This window comes from Tursiops truncatus, chromosome 2, assembly GCF_011762595.2.
Source record: "Tursiops truncatus isolate mTurTru1 chromosome 2, mTurTru1.mat.Y, whole genome shotgun sequence".
In the NCBI taxonomy this organism is placed as follows: domain Eukaryota; kingdom Metazoa; phylum Chordata; class Mammalia; order Artiodactyla; family Delphinidae; genus Tursiops; species Tursiops truncatus.
The window spans coordinates 2576048-2592050 of record NC_047035.1 but is presented as its reverse complement, the minus strand read 5'-3'; the positions used below and the strand labels follow the sequence as shown (position 1 = coordinate 2592050).

Here is a 16003-nt window from a genome sequence, read left to right as displayed (position 1 = left end):
CATTGGGCAGGCTGGCCTGAGCGGGGGTGGGGGGGAAGGCCCACCCAACCAGCGGGGTGCCTCACAGGCTTGAGCTGGGACTCTTATGGCCCCACTTCACAGAGGGGAACCCAGGGCTGTGGGAGCTAATGACTCAAGGGAAAACTAGAGGGCTTCCTGGAGGAGGTGCTGGTGTCTCCAGGTACAGCTTGGTCCATGTGCAGATGTCAGCAAGGTACTGCAGCATCTCAGGTGCCTTCCAATCTGTTATGGGCTGGATTTTGTCCTCAAAAAATTCTCATGTTGAAGTCTTACCTCCCAGTACCTCAGAACGTGACTGTATTTAGAGGTGGGTCTTTGTAAAGAGTGACTAAGTTAAAATGAGCCCATTTTGGTGGGTCCTAATCCAACATGGCCTTATAAGAGGGGGAGATGAGGACACAGACCCACAGAGGGATGACCATGTGAAGACACAGGGAGAAGACGGCCGTCCACAAGCCACGGAGAGATGCCTCAGGAGAAATCAGCCCTGTCAACACCTTGATCTGGGACCTTGCAGTCTCCAGAACTGTGAGAAAATAAATGTCTGCTGTTTAAGCCCCCCAGCCCATGGTACTGTGTTATGGCAGCCCTGGGACAGCTCAGGGGCTTGTGTCTGCTCTCTTCAGAACGCTGCCCAGAGCACCTCCCCTGCTCTGCCCCACGCCCCTGTGGCTCCAGCCCGAGTGAACAGGCCTGGATCTGTCCTCCCTGGATTTTCCCTAAGATTTTTCCCTAGGACGCCAGCAGCGGAATCCCCCCAGGAGGGTGTCGGGCCAGCGTCTCCTCAGTGACCCTCCCCACAAAATGTCTCTAGCTGGAGCCACCTTGGAGGAGTGGGACCTGTGCTCCTGGCCACTCAGGCTCAGGCCCACCTCCTCACCTTCCCTCACGGGCGGACCCCTGCTATCCCTCCTGTCCCTGAGCGTAATCCTATCTGTCCTCGAGGGCCCCTCTCCTTCTTCCAGCTCCTGGCAGGTGGCCTACAATGTTCCCTTGGCCGTCGCTGTCTCCCCCCCATTTCTGCCCTCGGGTCTCTTAGCGCCAGGCAGGGCACAGGGCTGGCGCTGGCGACTCTGCCCTGGAGGGAGGGGTCCTTCTGGGCTTGGCCGCTGTGGGCTGGGTGCCCCCTTCCAGCCAGCTGGCGCCTGCTGCCTCTGGCCTCAGTCTGACCAGCCCTCCCCAGCCGTGTCTACCCCCTCCATGGCCTCCGGAGCGCTGCTTCCTCGTCCCTCCCCTCCATGGCCCCTGGCCTGAACCTGAGCCTGCGCTGCCAGGAGTCAAAGGTTGGAGTGATTGCCTCTGGAGTGGGAAGGGGGTGGGAGCATTTCTACAAGTGAAAGCATGGGGCTGCGGTGGAGGGTGGGGCTGGGGGGGTCTGGGGGCCGTGGCCAGCTTGGCGGTAGCTGGGGAGTCCCAGCTGTTGGTCACTCGCTCTGGCTGCTCCAGAGGCCCCAGCGCCTAGGCCCCGCTCTGAGGCCCCTGCTCGGCCGGCTTCTCCTGGCTGCCCTGCTCTGTTTGGGGCCCAGTGTCTACTCACCCGGCAGGTATGTCTGTGCAGGTGGGGCAGGAGGGCTACTGGGGTGCTGTGGGGAGTAGGCGGGGACTCAAGGGGCTGAGGACAACTCTGGTTCTGCTAGTGGCCTTCCAGGCTGAGCACCCCGGCTCGGAGCCCAGGCCAGAATGCCAGCTCAAATCACAGTGATACACGCGTGCACACATGCACACACAACGCACAGAGCTAGAAAGCATACAGACATGAACATGCAGACCTACACGGACTCACGAACAGAACCACTCACAGACACTCTGAGGCACACGCGTACCGGGAGACACACTCAGGCCAACGCATAGTTGTGCGGAACCACACGCACAAAGCAGTGGCACACCTACGGGCCGATTCGCCTACATGAAATTGTTTCTCTCTTTTCCTTGGGCACCTGCCATGTACCAGCCCTGGCTGGAGGCTGGGTCAGGCCCAATCTCTGCCCTGGGGGGGGTTTCTGGTCAAGAGGCAGATGTCCCAAACCCTGTCATTGTCCCCCGATCATGGGAGAAGGTGTGCCCAGGGCAGGAACCAGGCCCAGAGCAGGAGGCGCTGACCATGATCTGGGGCTCAGCTGGTTGGAGAAGGCTTCTTGGGGGAGGAGCCACATGTGCTGAGCCTTGAAGGAGTCAGCAGCTGCAGAAGGCGGGGGTGAGGTCACTGTTGGCAGAGGGAACAGTCTGTACAAAGGTGTGGAGGAGAGGTGAGTGCGTCCAAGTGATCAGAGTGGGTGAGGGATTGAGTAGATGAAGCTGGAGGGGCCAGTTAGGAAGGGTCTTGAATGCCCAGCTAAGGATCTGTGCTTCTCCTGAGGGTGATGGCAGCCCAGGGTGGGGAGAGGGGTTATGTTTTGTTGCTATTAAAAAGGGAAGCCTTTTAAGTGCCTTTTAAAAATAGGCTTTTCTGGAGTATAGAAAACCTATTTCTAAGCAGATGATCATATCACCTACAAATAATGACATTTTTTATCGGGTCCTTCCCAATATTTATACTTCTTATTCATTTTTCTTGCCTTATTGCCTTCGCTAGTTCTTCTAGGCAAATGTTGAATAGTGTGAGAACACACGCTTGTCTTCTTCCGTATTTCAGGAGAAGACCCTTACCTTGCAAGGCAGGGTTTTAAGGGAGGTTTATGTTTTGGCAAGACCCCCCCATTGCTCTGACGAGATGGGTTCCAAAGGGTCTAGGAAGGGGTACAGTTAGGACCTGTAATCAGATGATGGGGGGTGGCAGGTGGGAGGTATGAAGGAGACACAGTCCTCTGCCCGAGGTGGCTAATTTGGAGCTTTGAAGGATGGGGTGACAGTCCAGGCTCAGGGTAGGCGGAGAGGCTGGGAGTGGGAAGGGCACCACGGGATACCTGGGAGGAGATGCTATAGGAGGGAAGGCCTAGGAAAAGGGGGTGGAAGCTGGGGCTGGGGATAGCAAGTGGTGGGGGAAGCCCAAACTTGACTTCTTGGTCACAGATAGGGTGGCCCCAGATGGGAACTTCCAGTGGCCATGTCTTCTGGGTGGCATTCCTGCCCCTGCCACTGGCCCTGCGGTGTGGGTGCCGTGGCCTGACCTGGAGAACATGGGGCCCAGGGCTCAGGCTAGGCCTGGGCCTCCTGGGCCTTGAAGCTCATCCAGCACCGCGTCCCAGGCACAAGGGCCTCTGAACACTCAGGGCAATGGGACAGATAGAAAGAAAGCCAGAGAGAGGCCCCATGGGTGGGGAGGCAGGCACGGAGCAGGGGCCAAGGTAGAGTCGGCAAGGAGTCTGCAGCCCAGAAGACACCAGCGTGACGCCTGGCCACGCCAGCCAGGCAGGGGGTGACCCTTACATTGATGGTTCACTCCTCCGCCAGGCTGGCTCTGGGGTGACGGGCAGCGGGTAGAAGAACAGAGGTCCGCAGGCCAGTGACGAGGCCCCATCGCCACAGGGACAGTCCGAGGGCCTGGCGAGCACACAGGCGGCACAGCACAGCCCGAGGACTCCTTGGAGGTGGAGGCACCTGCGCCTGAGGTTCTGAAGACCAGGTCAGATTCGGGGAGTAGAGGGGGAGGCTGGGAGAAGGAGCAGCCTAAGTAGAAGGTGGGAGGCTGGACGGGCACGAGGCGGCTGGTGGGGCTGGATGGGTGCAGGTCAAGGAGGCCCAGAAATGAGGCTGCAGAAAGCTCGGTCCAGGACGGGGGGCTTCGAATGCCAGGCTGTGGGGCTCAGGCTTGGCCTGAGGGCTGCGGAGAGCCACGGAAGGGTTTAAAGTAGGAGACTGGGTTGACTTGTGCCTTGTGAGGGTCAAGAATGACTTGGGAAGCTGCAGAAGCGGGATTCAGGGAACAGGGGGCAGAGGGACCAGCTGGGGGCCTCGATGGGCCTTCAGTGCAGCTCCGATTTGGGACGAGGGTGGTTGAGCAGGGTAGGTGGGCTCCAAGTCTCTGCCTCTGTGACCTCCCATGAGACCCAGCCACCAGCTGCCCCTCCTCCCCCAGAACTTGCCTCTAGGCTTCCTGGGAGAGCTTCAAGTCCGACCCCGCTCCGGGCATCTGGAGCTGACCCCACCTTCCGAACCTCTGCCAGGAGAAAGGGTTCCTCGGGCAGCAGGGCTTGCTGATGCCGGGAGACACAGGAGTCCAGCCTCTGCTCCCAGGTTCCTAGAGAGACCTGGGCTGGCCCAGGCTCCCCACCCGGGAGCTGTGTGGCTTAAGGCAAGACCCTGTCCCTCTCTGAACCTGTTTCCTCATGTATGAAATGCGGTGAACGACACCCTGCCACTTTGTTGTCATGGGGATCTGACGTGTGTCGGGCATTGGGCTGAGCACGCAAGGGGTGCTTACTAAGTGTGAGCTCTTCCCAGCCAAGGCAGGCCAGCTTGTCCTTCCCAGACACTCCCTGGAGACAGAGCCCGGAGCACGGCAGACTGGGCACAGCTGGAATGGCTTTCTTCATCACCACACCTGCCCCTGCTGGGCACTGGGGGACACCGGGGGTGGGGTGGGGGGGCAGTGGGTGGAGGGGATGGCCGGCTCCTGTGACAATGCTCCCTACCGTTGGGCTGGTCTGCGGGCAGGGTCCCCGGGTCCTGGCACCAGGGAAGGACAGCGACCTGTGGCCGGGGTGGGGCTGATAAGGCCCCCATCAATCACCTGAGCCTGCCCCTCCCTCAGTGGGGCCTCCTTCCAGCAGCTCAGTGGCCTCTGGGAGAGGAAGGTAGGCCTCAGCGGACCCCCTGCATGTCTGACCCCCGCACAGACATCTCGCTGGAGGGCATGAGGGGGTGGATAGGGGTCTGGGTCCTGCCCATCCTGGTGTCAAACTGAGGCCCGGGGAGAGGCCGTTCCTGCCCACTATCACCCAAGAGTCAGGTGCTGGCTCCAGCCTGGCCTTTGTCCCCACGGTGGGGGGTGACCTGGGGATGGGGGGGTCTCAGCCTCTGGTTGGTCAGTGACTTCAGCAGGTCCTGCCCTTCTTTGGGCCCCAGTTTCTTCAAGGCCTAAGTGAGACCTTGCTGGCCCCCCACCATCTCCAACCCCTCTTAACACAATGGGGTGGGTGGGAGGTTCCAGCAGCCAAGAAGTTTCTCTCCTTCCTCCCACCCCTAGCTTAACCTAAAGGCAGAAAGTCAAACACAGCCAGGCTGGGCGGAAAGCGGGTGGGGTGTGGGCGGAGCCTGGGGGAGCCCGGGTGGTGAGGGCCCTGCTCGGGGTGGGTCAGGGGCAGCCCTTGTTCTGCACCCCCATGCCCTGGGGACCCCCTCCCCACCCTCTGTCGGGGAGGGGCCAGAGCATACCTCCCTGGGTGGTGGGGAGGAGATGCAATGGGTGAGAAACAGCTTGGGAACCTCCCACCCCTGGTTAAATATAGAAGCACGGCCCCTCCCACAACCTTCCCTGCAGGCTGCAAGGCCCGATAAGCCCCCGGTGGCCTAGGCCAGCCCCCTCCGGCCTGACCCCACCTCCCTCCAGTTCTGAGACACCCAGGGAAAAGGCATGGCCTCCCACGGGGGTCCCTGAGCTCCGCTTTGAGCAGAAGCAGTTAGGCCTGATGGCTGAATGGGGGTGAGCTGAAGGATGGGGTGGGGGGCAGTGAGTGGCTTGTGGAGGGGGTGGGCATTTTAGCCTCAGGACCTAAGGTCCAGGAAGTCCTGGACGTGGTTTCTGGGCCCAGCCCCAGGGACTGTGGGCTGCGGGTCGGGCTGTGCCCCGGAACCCACGCGTTCTCCAGCTCCGATGGGAGGGTCTCCAGCTCCGATGGGAGGGTCTGGCCTGGCAAAGCCGGTGAGGTGGGTACCTGGAGGAGACCTTCTTGGAAGATGGTGTCAGGGAAGGTTTCCTGATGGAAGCAGCTGTCTGTGTCTGCAGAAGTAGCTGCAGCCTGGCACAAAGAGGGCTCTGGCCATGGGAGCTGCCTGGTGACATTTCCTTTTTGACAGCCTTGGGGTCACCTCCTGGGGAAAGCTTCCCTGACCAAGCTACTGGGCCCCAGCACATCCCACAGGGCTCTCATGGGTTTCTGTGTCTGCTCCTGGGGGCTAGGCACCCCCCAGGGCTTCCTGAGCCTCCTTTTCGCCCCCAGCTCTGCTGCCGCCAAGATGCCGTCGCCTCAGACAGTGGCCTCTGGGCCGGAGCTGCACAACCCCAGGGAGCCTGTGGTACCCCAGATCCCAGCTCAGGGCACTCGGAAGGCAAGCAGCGAGGATGCGTCCAGCGCCCATCGTGAGGGCTTGAGGCCTGGCCTGGGCACCCTTCGGCGGGCCTTCTCAAAGGCAAGCCAGTGGGCTTCGGGCTGCGCCCCCCAGGAGGACCCAGGCCTGCTCAGGCGCAGCTCCCGCCTCTTGTTCCGGTCTTTACGGCGTGCTCGGGACGAGGGCCCGGCTGCTGACCAGACCCAGGCTGCCACTGGGCCAGGGGTGGCCCATGGCCGGGAGGCGCCCTCAAGGGCCATCGACGGTGTCAGCCCGCAGTCATCCACTGGGGCAGGGCCTGCGGAACTAGAAGGTGAGGGCTTCCTCACTGCTAAGCGGGGGAGGAAACCGAGGCCAGAGAGGGGGGCAGTGGGGCCTAGGCTTCCTGACAGGCTCTCCTCCCCAGCTACCCCAAACCCCTGCCCCTGTACAATCTCACGTTAAATTCTTCCAACATTCCAACAAGGGCAGCTGAGAAAAGCGAGGCTCAGAGAGGTTAAGTGACTTGCCTCAAGTCTCACAGCTGGGAAGTGGAAAAATGGGATGTGAACCCAGATCTGCAGGACCCCAGGACTCCAGAGGCTTCCACAGCCTGGCTCCTGGCCAAACCAGAGTGGTGGAGAAGGCACTGGCCCTCTCAGATCACAGCGTCACAGAGGGTGCCTATGAGCCATGGGGCAGAGGAGAGGTCAGGGGGCTGCCCAGGAGAGGACACATTGGAGTAGGGCCCTGAAGGGGGAATGTAGGTGAAGGTAGAGCGCTCCTAGGGGCTGGAAGTTGGCCCAGAGCAGGGAACAGCAAGAAGTGCTGAAGCTGGACACTGTGGCAGGAGCCTGGGCATGCCCACCCTGAGCTCTGACCCCAATGGAGCTGCAGTCAGGACTGTACTTGAAGCCACCAGGTCTAGTTCTGTAGAGCTGGGAGTGGGAATGGGAGTGGGGGAGCGGGAAGGCAGGGGCTGATCCCAATTGCTGTTCTGAGCCAGGCTTGGGACCTGTGGTTCTGCCTCTTCAAAGGTGATTCCAAAGGACACAGGGCACCTGGGGCTGTTGCTCCTGGAGCAGGCCTTCAGATGCAGCTCTGGGTCCCGGCAGCCCGGCTCCGGATGTGTGGGATTGGGGCTGACAGGCCTAGCTGAGGCGTCCCCCTCATTGCCCCTCTTCTCACCTGACCTCGCAAAAGACAAATCTGTGGCTGACCTCATCACGGAGCGGAAACTGCTGGCGGCCTTCGAGCAGCTGCGGCACCTCGAGACTCGGCTAGTGGCCGAGAAAGCCTCGCGCACCTTCGAGCAGGACCCCACGGGCTTTGCGCGGCGCGCCATGGACCTGTGCCTGCACTACGACGGGCTGGCTGCGGAGATCGGCGCCATCGTGCTCGAGACCCTGGGCCCAGACGGCGTGGACGCGGCCGTGCTCGCGGAGCTGGCCCGCGTGGTGCGCGCGGAAGAGGAGGCCCACCCAGAGCCCCCTGCAGACGGCGACTTTCTGTGCACGCCGCGCCACTGGCGCCGGCACTGGGAGGACGCGGTGCGCCGGAGCGCGCGGGAGCGTGTGCAGCAGGTGAGCGCGGGGGAGGCCCCGGGGTCCGGCTTGGCCCAGCTTCTGGACGAGCTCGGCCGCTTGGTTCGCCACGACCTGCAGAAGGTGCAGCTGGAGGTGCACCCGGCTTACGCGGCCGCCGGCTATCCCGCGTGGGAGGCCTACCGGCGCGCCTTCCACGGCGCAGTGGCCCAGCGCCTCCAGGAGCTGGCGCACGACGCCCACGGCTGCGAGCAGCTCTACATCCTGCTGGACTGGGCCTCCAATGTCTACAGCAGGTGAGGCCCCAGCCAGGACGCCATGAGGGGCAAGGAGGGGCTGGAACTGCCCACATGAGAGGCCTTCAGGAACCTGCTCTAAAGAGCACAGGGCACCTTTCTTCCCCTTTTCCTCCCCGGAGAGTGCTGGCGATATCCGGGAGGCTTCGACATTCTCTCCTCTCCGTTCTAGACCATGGTGCTCTCCCGAGAGGGGAGGGGGCCATCAGCCGCCGGTTCCTGAAGCTGGAAAGCATCCGGGTGGGGGGCGGGGGTTGCTTATGAGGCAGGGAGCCCAGTTAGGCACAAGCTAGTCCACAGGGTGCCTCTGAGCGAATTAGCAACGGGCACCCCTCCAGGCAGGACACAGCCGTGGGCTCACAGCGCTTGGCGTGAGCTGGCTTTCAGCCCCACTCTCGCTTTGGATGGACACCTGGGTTCAGGGCTCTGCAGAACGTCGTGGGGTGGGTCACCTCTCCCGCTGAGCGCTCCCCAGCCCCACGGGCAGACAGGCAAGCCGGAGGAGGGCGCCAAAGTTCTGGGCTCCTTACTAGGCCCTGTGGCCTCAGACAAGTACCCGCCCCTGTCTGGGCCTCCCTAGTGTGGACAGGATAGTGGCTGGTCCCTGAGCTGCATGGTCCTGGGGGCGTTTAGAGTTCAGTCTTGGGTGTACCCTGACCGTGCGGGTAGTGGTCACACCCGAGGCAACCTGGTCAAGGTCCATCTGGACGGCCCTCTTTATGCACTCTGCGCATGCACACCTGATTGCTGAGGGTAACAGGAAGTCCGGCAGTCAGAAGCCGCGGGGAGGGGTGTCTGGCATGGAAACCTGGAGGGCGTGCTGGGGGGCTGAGGATGTGAACAGCCCAGATTCGGGGCCCTCACGGTGATGGCGTTAGGCTTTGAGCCTATCCAGAGGGGAGTAGGGGCAGCCGCTGCCCCATCAGAGTTCTGCTCAGAACTTCAGGCCCCACCCTGCCTTCCAGTCCTGATTTCCTGGGCTCCCAGGACCTGGCTCTGCCCTCGGAGCTGCTGCCCCCACTCCTGGCACCCGATGTGTGGGCCCGACTCGAGAGCGACTACGCCAGCTTCCTGGAGGTAAGGGCCACGAGGGGCCAGGCCGGAGGGGGCGGGGTCCAGGTTGAGTGTGGCCGCCGCCGCCTCACTGCAGGGAGGCTCCGTGCCCTCAGGCGTGGGCCTGTGCACCAGCAGGGTGGCCCCTGTCTCCAAGGGCGCGTGACGGGGCTCTGGGCTCGGGAGGTAGGGGACCTCCTTCCTGGGAGGGTCTCACCGCGGCCCCTTCCTTACCCTGCACAGACCAAGATCGCGAGCTGCTTCGATGGCATCCTGCAGGAAGAACAGAGTCGCTGGGTGGCTGCCGAGGCCCCCGACGTGCTGCAGGGCCACTACCGTACGTCGCTGTCCGTCGACGTACACATGGTGCGCCCAGAAGGAGGGACATGTGTTTGGGCCTCAGGCGGTAGAGACACCCAGAGCTGTAAAATAGTCATAACCGCCTCCCCGTTAGACGGGAGCTTGAGGCCCCATGTGGGGCCGGATCAGAGGCCCTCGGGTTGCCTGGCCAAGCTGGGAGCGCCAGGCCACAGCTCCCAGCTTAGCAGGCGGCCCTGTGGGTGGGGGGAGTTGGGAGGGCTGACCTCGAGGCTGGGGCCGCTGGAAGTTGCAGGCGAGACGTCGAGGAAGGGCAGGGAAGGCTGGAGACATCACGGGGCCGCGAGGTGGGGGGCTGGGGGCGTCGGGACTGAGGGCTCAGACGCGCCTTCAGCGCGTGGCATCGCTCTCAGCTCGTGGCACAGCACGTGAAGGCAGCCGGCGTCATCTCCGCGGAGCTGGAGGCCACCACCTTGCAGATCTGCACGCGGGCCCTTGGCCTCTTCCTGCCCAGGTAGGGGCGCATCTTGGGCCGGGGTGTGGTGGGTGGAGTGGCCAGGGTGTGGACGGTGGTCGTCCCTGGGGAGGGCCCATCCTGTTGGCTCAGTGTCCGAGATCCCCGGACAAGCCTCATCGTAAGGCCGGAGGGAGGGCGGACGCGAGGTCATAGAAGCCAGAAAGAGTTTCCAAGACCACTGCGTACCTCTCCGCCAGGTTTGAAAAGGCTTTCCTGGAGTCGGGGGCGGTGAGCGAGCCTAACCTGTGCGCCAACATCAATGCTTGCGAGGAGTTCAGGTGGGTTTATCTCGCTCCTCCGCAGGGGCGGTGCCGAGCACGGCCGGCAGGGGGCGCGCAAACTGAGGGAACCGGGACCGGGAAGGCTACCGCGACGGCCTCAGGCGGCCTTCCCAGGAGGCCTCCAGGGATAGCTTGCCTCTCCGCCTCCGTCTCCGCTGTGGGGTCCTGTCTCGGCCCCGCAGAGCTGAGGCCCTGGAAGGGATGCGGGGAGTTTCAAGGCCGAGCAGAGGCCAAGAAGCCCTTCCTGACACTCCCCCCCAGGGCTTTGCTCGTGCTGGGGCCTGGGTTTATCTACCCCCAGAAGGCAGAGGCCCCCCGTGGGCTGGCACTGGCTGTCCGCCTTCTGTGCCAAGCGTTAGTGTCCCCCCCACTTAAGATGCATCAGCTGCTGCAGCGCAAGGGTGGGGTCCCCATGTACAGATGGGAACGTGGAGGCTCAGAAAGGAAATGCCACTTGTCCACGGTCACACCGACAGGACGGGCTGGATCTGGGACGTGAACAAGGTCTGTGTGACCCCAAAGCCTGACCACGCCGAGGCACTGCCTCTGGAGCACTCTCTTGTCCCTAACCTGGGCCAGACTGGCCCTGGGCACGGGGAACCCTGGGGTTCAGCCCCAGGGAACATTCTCTGTTCCTCGGTAGGCAGCCTCTGGCCAAGCCCCTGATGGAAATTTAGCCTGCCTTTCTGTGTCCCTGGGCTGGGCACCGGGCAGAGCCTGGCCCTCGGTTTACCCAACAGTGAAATGGGGACATTATAATATTTGGAGAGGCAGTTATGAGGCTCAAAGGAGGGGCCCCTGTGTCAGGAATGGCTGCATTGCACTGCTCTGCCACCAAGAGGGATGCAGGTTCGGCTCAGCGCTGCCCCAGGGGAGCTCCGCCATGCGGTGGGGCCACACCGCTCCACTGCCCGGCCCCTCTATGGTCTGGGCATAGCGCTGGCCCCTCACTTGACTCTGCTCCCAGCCCCAGGGGTCTGCCCTTCACATTATAGTCTAAGTGAATGGAGTTGGTGTGGCACCAGTCTTCATGGCTGTATGCCAGGCCTTGACCCCAGCCTGTTCCCCCTTGCTCACTTTGTCCCCTGTCCTGGCCCCTCCCCAGAACTCATCTTCTGGCCAGGTTCCCAGGAAGCCTTGAAGAGCTGGAGAAGCCCCTGGTGGCTGCCACCTGCGCCTTTCAGAAGCAGCTGCTCCAGGGCTTTCAGGGTGATGTGCAGGTGAGGGGAATGGGCCCTCCTCTCCCCACTTTCCATGCCCAGCAGGTGCCCCCTGTGTCCTGGAGCCTGGAAGCCCAAGTCACGGCATTCATTTACCGTGGGGGCAGTGCTGGGGTGGGGTGGTGTGTCGGGGGGCTGGCGGGGGACCCAGACAAGTTCCCAGCTGAGCAGAAACAGTTGGGAAACAACTACCTTCTTCAGTCTCCGTGTCTCAGAGTGGGTGTGTCCAAGGAACTTCTCCTCATCCGGCCCCTCAAGGCCCCCCCAGGACTCCCCAAGCAAGGCCTGGCTAGAGGCTCAAACTCAAACTCAAACTCTGCCTACTGGGGCTCCGGGCCTGGAGGAGGCAGTCCCTGGGAAAGGCCTAGTGACATAATTTGTGGCAGGAGAGGGGATGTCACCAAGGTACCGTAGAGAGGGGGTCAGATAGCTCCCCAGAATTTCTTCCTGTTGACAGATTGTCCCTTGGCCTGAAACACCCCTGTCAGGAGCCATGCACGGGGCTCCCAGGGGAGGGTCTAGTGCGTGGGGAGGACACCTGGCTAGAAGACTCCTGACCCCCTCTGCCCCCAGCCGCTCTTCAAGGTCCTGTGCACCAAGGCCTGGCTGACACAGGACATGCTGCAGCCCCTCCTGGACAAGGTGGTGGCATTCGCCGGCCACCTCGAGCATGTGGTCCCGCCCCGGGCGCAGGTATGGGGGGGGGCGAGCTGTGGTGGGGGCATGCCCAGGGCCCCTACTGTTGACCCTGACCCAGACCCCCGCTTTGGCCGCCCAGGAGACTCTGCAGGAGGTACACCGTTACGTCGTCCGCGAGTACCTGGCGCAGGCGCTGAGGCCCCGCGAGCGGTTCCGGGGTGTGGAGCGCGTGAGTGGCTCCCAGAAAATGGGCCTGGACGCCCAGGCCATTGGCAACACCTTCCAGGACCTGGTAGGAGCACTGTCTGGCTGCCCGGCGTGCCGGCCTCCTCGGGGGGCCTCCAGCGTGGGGACCCTCCACTAGCATCCCCCATTCTCATTTCCGCTCGCCCCTGTAAGAGCCCCTGCGGGGCAGGCTTTGTCGGAAGTGATTCTGCACACTCTCCCCCAGCGGAGCGGGGCCGGTGGGGACGACACTTTGCATACGTTTGCATTCATTTGCATGTAGTTTGTGGGGTGTGTGGGGAAGGGATGAGGGTCACAGCCCCGTCTGATGGGAGGGAACTATGGAAGACCTCTCCTGAGCCCCTGACCCTGAGCAGTTCGAGGGTCTGCTCCCTACACATACACCTCTTATCTGGGTAGCTGGTCCCCCACCCGCTGTACGACTCCAGGCAGGACTTGCCCGCGGGGCCTCGGTTTACCCATCTGAGCAGATTCTGGAAGACACCTCCGTGCTCTATCGTGGGGGAGGGAAGATGACTATTGAGCTGCGACTGAGTCCACGGTGCCGAGGCCCGCGTCCCCTTCCGCGATGCAGGAGGCAACCCAGTGGGACCGCGGTGGTGGCTTCAGGAGGGCTCTACGGGGCTCTAATGGATGGGCTGCAGGCAGGGGCGGCAAGGGGGTTCCGGGGGGGGGACAGTGGCCCGCCCCGCACGCGTCTCCCTGTGTCCGTAGGGCTCTGAGGCCACTTGGTTGGGCCGAGCTATCCCGTGCGTGGCGGACATACTGGGCGAGACTTACAAAGACGACATCCGGCGGCACCTGGAGACACTCATCCGGAGCTACCCCGACATCAGGTCCGTTCCCCACTAGATTCTGGCGGGCCCCGCGGGGCCCTGGGGTCAGGGGACTCGTGCCTGCAGAAGTGTCCCTGCGGCTGCAGGTGGGCGGGCGACGAGCCTGAGGGCGGTGCGAGCTGGTTCGGGGGAGGGGAGAGGGGAGGGGGAGGGGAAGGGGCGCCTCCCGGGCGGGGCTCGGACTAGCGCCGGCCTGAGTGCGCAGGTGCAGGTGCAGCAGCTAAGGGTCCCCGGCCTTCAGGCTGTGGCGGAGCCTCGTGGGATGGGGGCTGCCCTTCCCTCGTGGTCTCGTGGTCTATTCTCACCATCCACATTCAGTCCTGTGGTGAGATGGGGAGAGACGTCCCCACCCCTGGAGTCTGAAGGGAGTGGGAGACTCTCCTCCCATGTCTGATGGTGGGGACACGTCCCTCCCCCGAGAGGCTGAGGAGAGGCCGCGGCCCCCACCCCTGGGAGAAGGCTCTTTCCGGAAGCCCCAGACCTGGCCAGGAGGAAGGAGGCTTTGATCCCGGGTGTGTGGTGGGGGGGGGGGGGTGAGTCATGGTACCCATGGAAATCCCAGCCCGAATTTCTCCACGGCCTTGGAGATTCCAGGGTGGGGAGACTGCAGAAAACCCCCGGCCTAGCTCCTTCCTGGACCCACCGCCTTGCCCTGCACCCCGACCCCCCGGGGAAAATTCCAGGCCCCCAGCCCGCAGTCACCACCCCTCCCCTCCAAGCGCCCGACGTTCCCCTTCTGGCCCGTCCCTGTTTTCCTGCCCTGGGCTGGCCTGCCCTCCCTAGCTTGTGGGGCGGTGCTTCGAGCTTCTTGGGGTGCTCGGGAGGGGAGGGGGAGCTCCTGATGCCACTGGGCGCAGGCCTCCCACCCCCATGCTGCCTCTGCGTGCTGCCTGGCTGTGGCTCCCCGCACAGGGCTGGAAGCGGGAGGCCCTGACTCCTTTCTGAGGCCAGCGGCTCCCCCGGCCCCGCCCCCGTGTGGCCGCATTGCTGCATCCTTCAATCCACTAGGTTTCTTGAACCTCTGCGTAGGCCACAGAGGCCTGCCCTCCTGGCTCCACGTGGCTTCGCACCCTTCAAGGCCCAGCCACCTCTTCCAGGAGCACAGCTCCTCCAGGCTCATTCTCAGTCTCTCCGAGACCAGGCTCCAGGAATGCTGGGTGCACTCGTACTTCCAGCCCAAGCCCCCAGGGTTCTCCTCACCTCGGGGTCTGGGGTGTCATTGAAGCTGCTGGGTCTGCAGTGAGGGTCCGCGTGTCTCTGCAGGCGGGACCACGTGCTGGCCATTCTAGCGCTGCGCCGACTGGGCCACCGTCGGAACCAGCACCTCCTGACGCATGCCCAGGACCTGCTGAGGGCCGTGGCCAAGGCAGGGGGCCCCGGCGCTGCTGAGGGCCACGTGCTCTTCGAGGAGATCGAGGTGCCCACCTCCGTGGATGTGCTAGTCACCTGCATCTAGTGCTCCTGGGCCTGAGAGGGGCTGACCCCAGGTGGAGGGTTGGCCATCTTCCCCCAGGCACTGAGCCCCAAGTCAGGAGCCCATGGTCGTGGAGTTCCCGTCCTCAGCCACGCATGGCTGGTGACCAGAATGAACAGCCATGAGAGGCATCTCAGGCATTTGCGGGGGAGGGTTCGGGCGTGTCAGAAGTTCCCATCGGCACTGCCCACCCAGGAAGGCCTCCCTGCCTAACTGTCCAGCGCCACCCCAGTCTGAAAGTGAAGAACAGAGTATTTATTTTTAAAATAAACATGAATGAAAATGGTGTCTCCCTAAGGAGGGGCAGGCCAAGTTGGCTTCAGGCAGGAGGCCTGGGTTCCCATGCACCCAGGGTCCAGCCAGAAGTTCCGTGGTGACTCCATTTGGTGACGACTGCTTCCTGCTCACTGCACCAATGGGGAGACTGAGGCAGGTCTAGAACTGGGAAGGCCCACCCCTGTGGCTGCAGAGCAAGACAGGCTTTGACCCCGGGCCCCCAGTGCCGCGTGCCTAGTGAGCTTTGCCCAGCGGGGTGAGCGCTGCTCTGTCCCGTTCTAAGCAGGCCTGGGCCCTGGGAGACAAGAAAAGGCCAAGCCTTGTTCTGCAGCTTGAGGTATTTGGGTTAGTTGTGAGAGGAACTTCCCAGCAGTGAGAGCTGTGTGCTGCGGCAGGGCAAGTGTCAACCTGGAGTGTGTGTATGGGGGGTGCCCCTGCAGGTCTCGGCTCTGGACGTGGCGCTACAAGGAGATCACCGCGCTGCACCCTCGCGCACGCCCCTCCTCGTTCTCCTCTCACAATAGTTGGCACTGAAATTGGGCTCCAGCCTGCAGTTGACGCTGCTCTGGAACCCATTTGCGTCCATAACCTCGGGCTTGCCAGGAAGGCTGAGCTCTGAGATGGGGAGACGGACAGGATGCGGCTGGAGGCAGCGATAGGTGCCTTTCCCCCCAGTCCCCTTTCGGGGTCCCGGGGGGAGCAGGAACAGGTCCCAGCGGCAGCCTGTTCCATGGGGGCACCTGGCCAGGGGTGGGGCAGGCCGGGGGCCGAGGGAGTGTCCAGATCTTCCCAAGTGGGGAATCCAGCGGGGGTGGGGTGAGCAAGGCAGGAAGGAGGAAGCAGAGAGGATGGGGCTCCCAGGCTCCGGGAACAGGGGCGGCGGCGGGGTGTGTGAGTGCTGACGCTGACAAGCGGTCCTTGTGTCAGTGGGGAAACTGAGGCCAGCGGAGGGTGGAGGTTGGCACTGCTTCACAACAGGCCCCAGCACTGGTGGCCTGGGATCCTCACAGCCAGGGAGAGGGGAGGTATCGGAGGGGCACCTCTCTTCCTAGGGAGGGGCAGGTGATTGACAGGTCAGCCTGACCCCACATGTAAG

At 63.1% G+C, this 16003-nt stretch overlaps 1 protein-coding gene and 1 long non-coding RNA gene across 2 annotated transcripts; one reads left to right on the top strand and one right to left on the bottom strand.

The window, feature by feature from the left end:
- The first annotated feature begins 6135 nt into the window (after positions 1 to 6135).
- On the top strand, positions 6136 to 14627 carry EXOC3L4 (exocyst complex component 3 like 4). Its single transcript, XM_033850578.2, has 11 exons — positions 6136 to 6547; positions 7411 to 8047; positions 9013 to 9124; positions 9344 to 9466; positions 9832 to 9932; positions 10133 to 10213; positions 11322 to 11436; positions 12010 to 12129; positions 12215 to 12367; positions 13036 to 13157; positions 14421 to 14627. Exons 1-11 carry the CDS (start codon positions 6136 to 6138, stop codon positions 14611 to 14613), a joined length of 2169 nt encoding a protein of 722 aa, XP_033706469.1. The 3' UTR covers positions 14614 to 14627.
- On the bottom strand, positions 9396 to 14627 carry LOC141277918 (uncharacterized). Its single transcript, XR_012329819.1, has 4 exons — positions 14358 to 14627; positions 12257 to 13477; positions 9685 to 10408; positions 9396 to 9522 (listed from the first exon to the last, which is right to left on the bottom strand). It is a non-coding gene; the product is annotated as an uncharacterized lncRNA (long non-coding RNA).
- Positions 14628 to 16003: the final 1376 nt, after the last annotated feature.

Excerpts from the sequence above, each read along its gene's own strand:
- EXOC3L4 (XM_033850578.2), top strand. The coding sequence starts at position 6,136 with ATGCCGTCGCCTCAGACAGTGGCCTCTGGGCCGGAGCTGCACAACCCC. Across the intron at positions 9,933-10,132 it reads CTTGGCCTCTTCCTGCCCAG|GTTTGAAAAGGCTTTCCTGG; the intron begins GTAGGGGCGCAT and ends CCTCTCCGCCAG. Across the intron at positions 13,158-14,420 it reads CGGAGCTACCCCGACATCAG|GCGGGACCACGTGCTGGCCA; the intron begins GTCCGTTCCCCA and ends GTGTCTCTGCAG.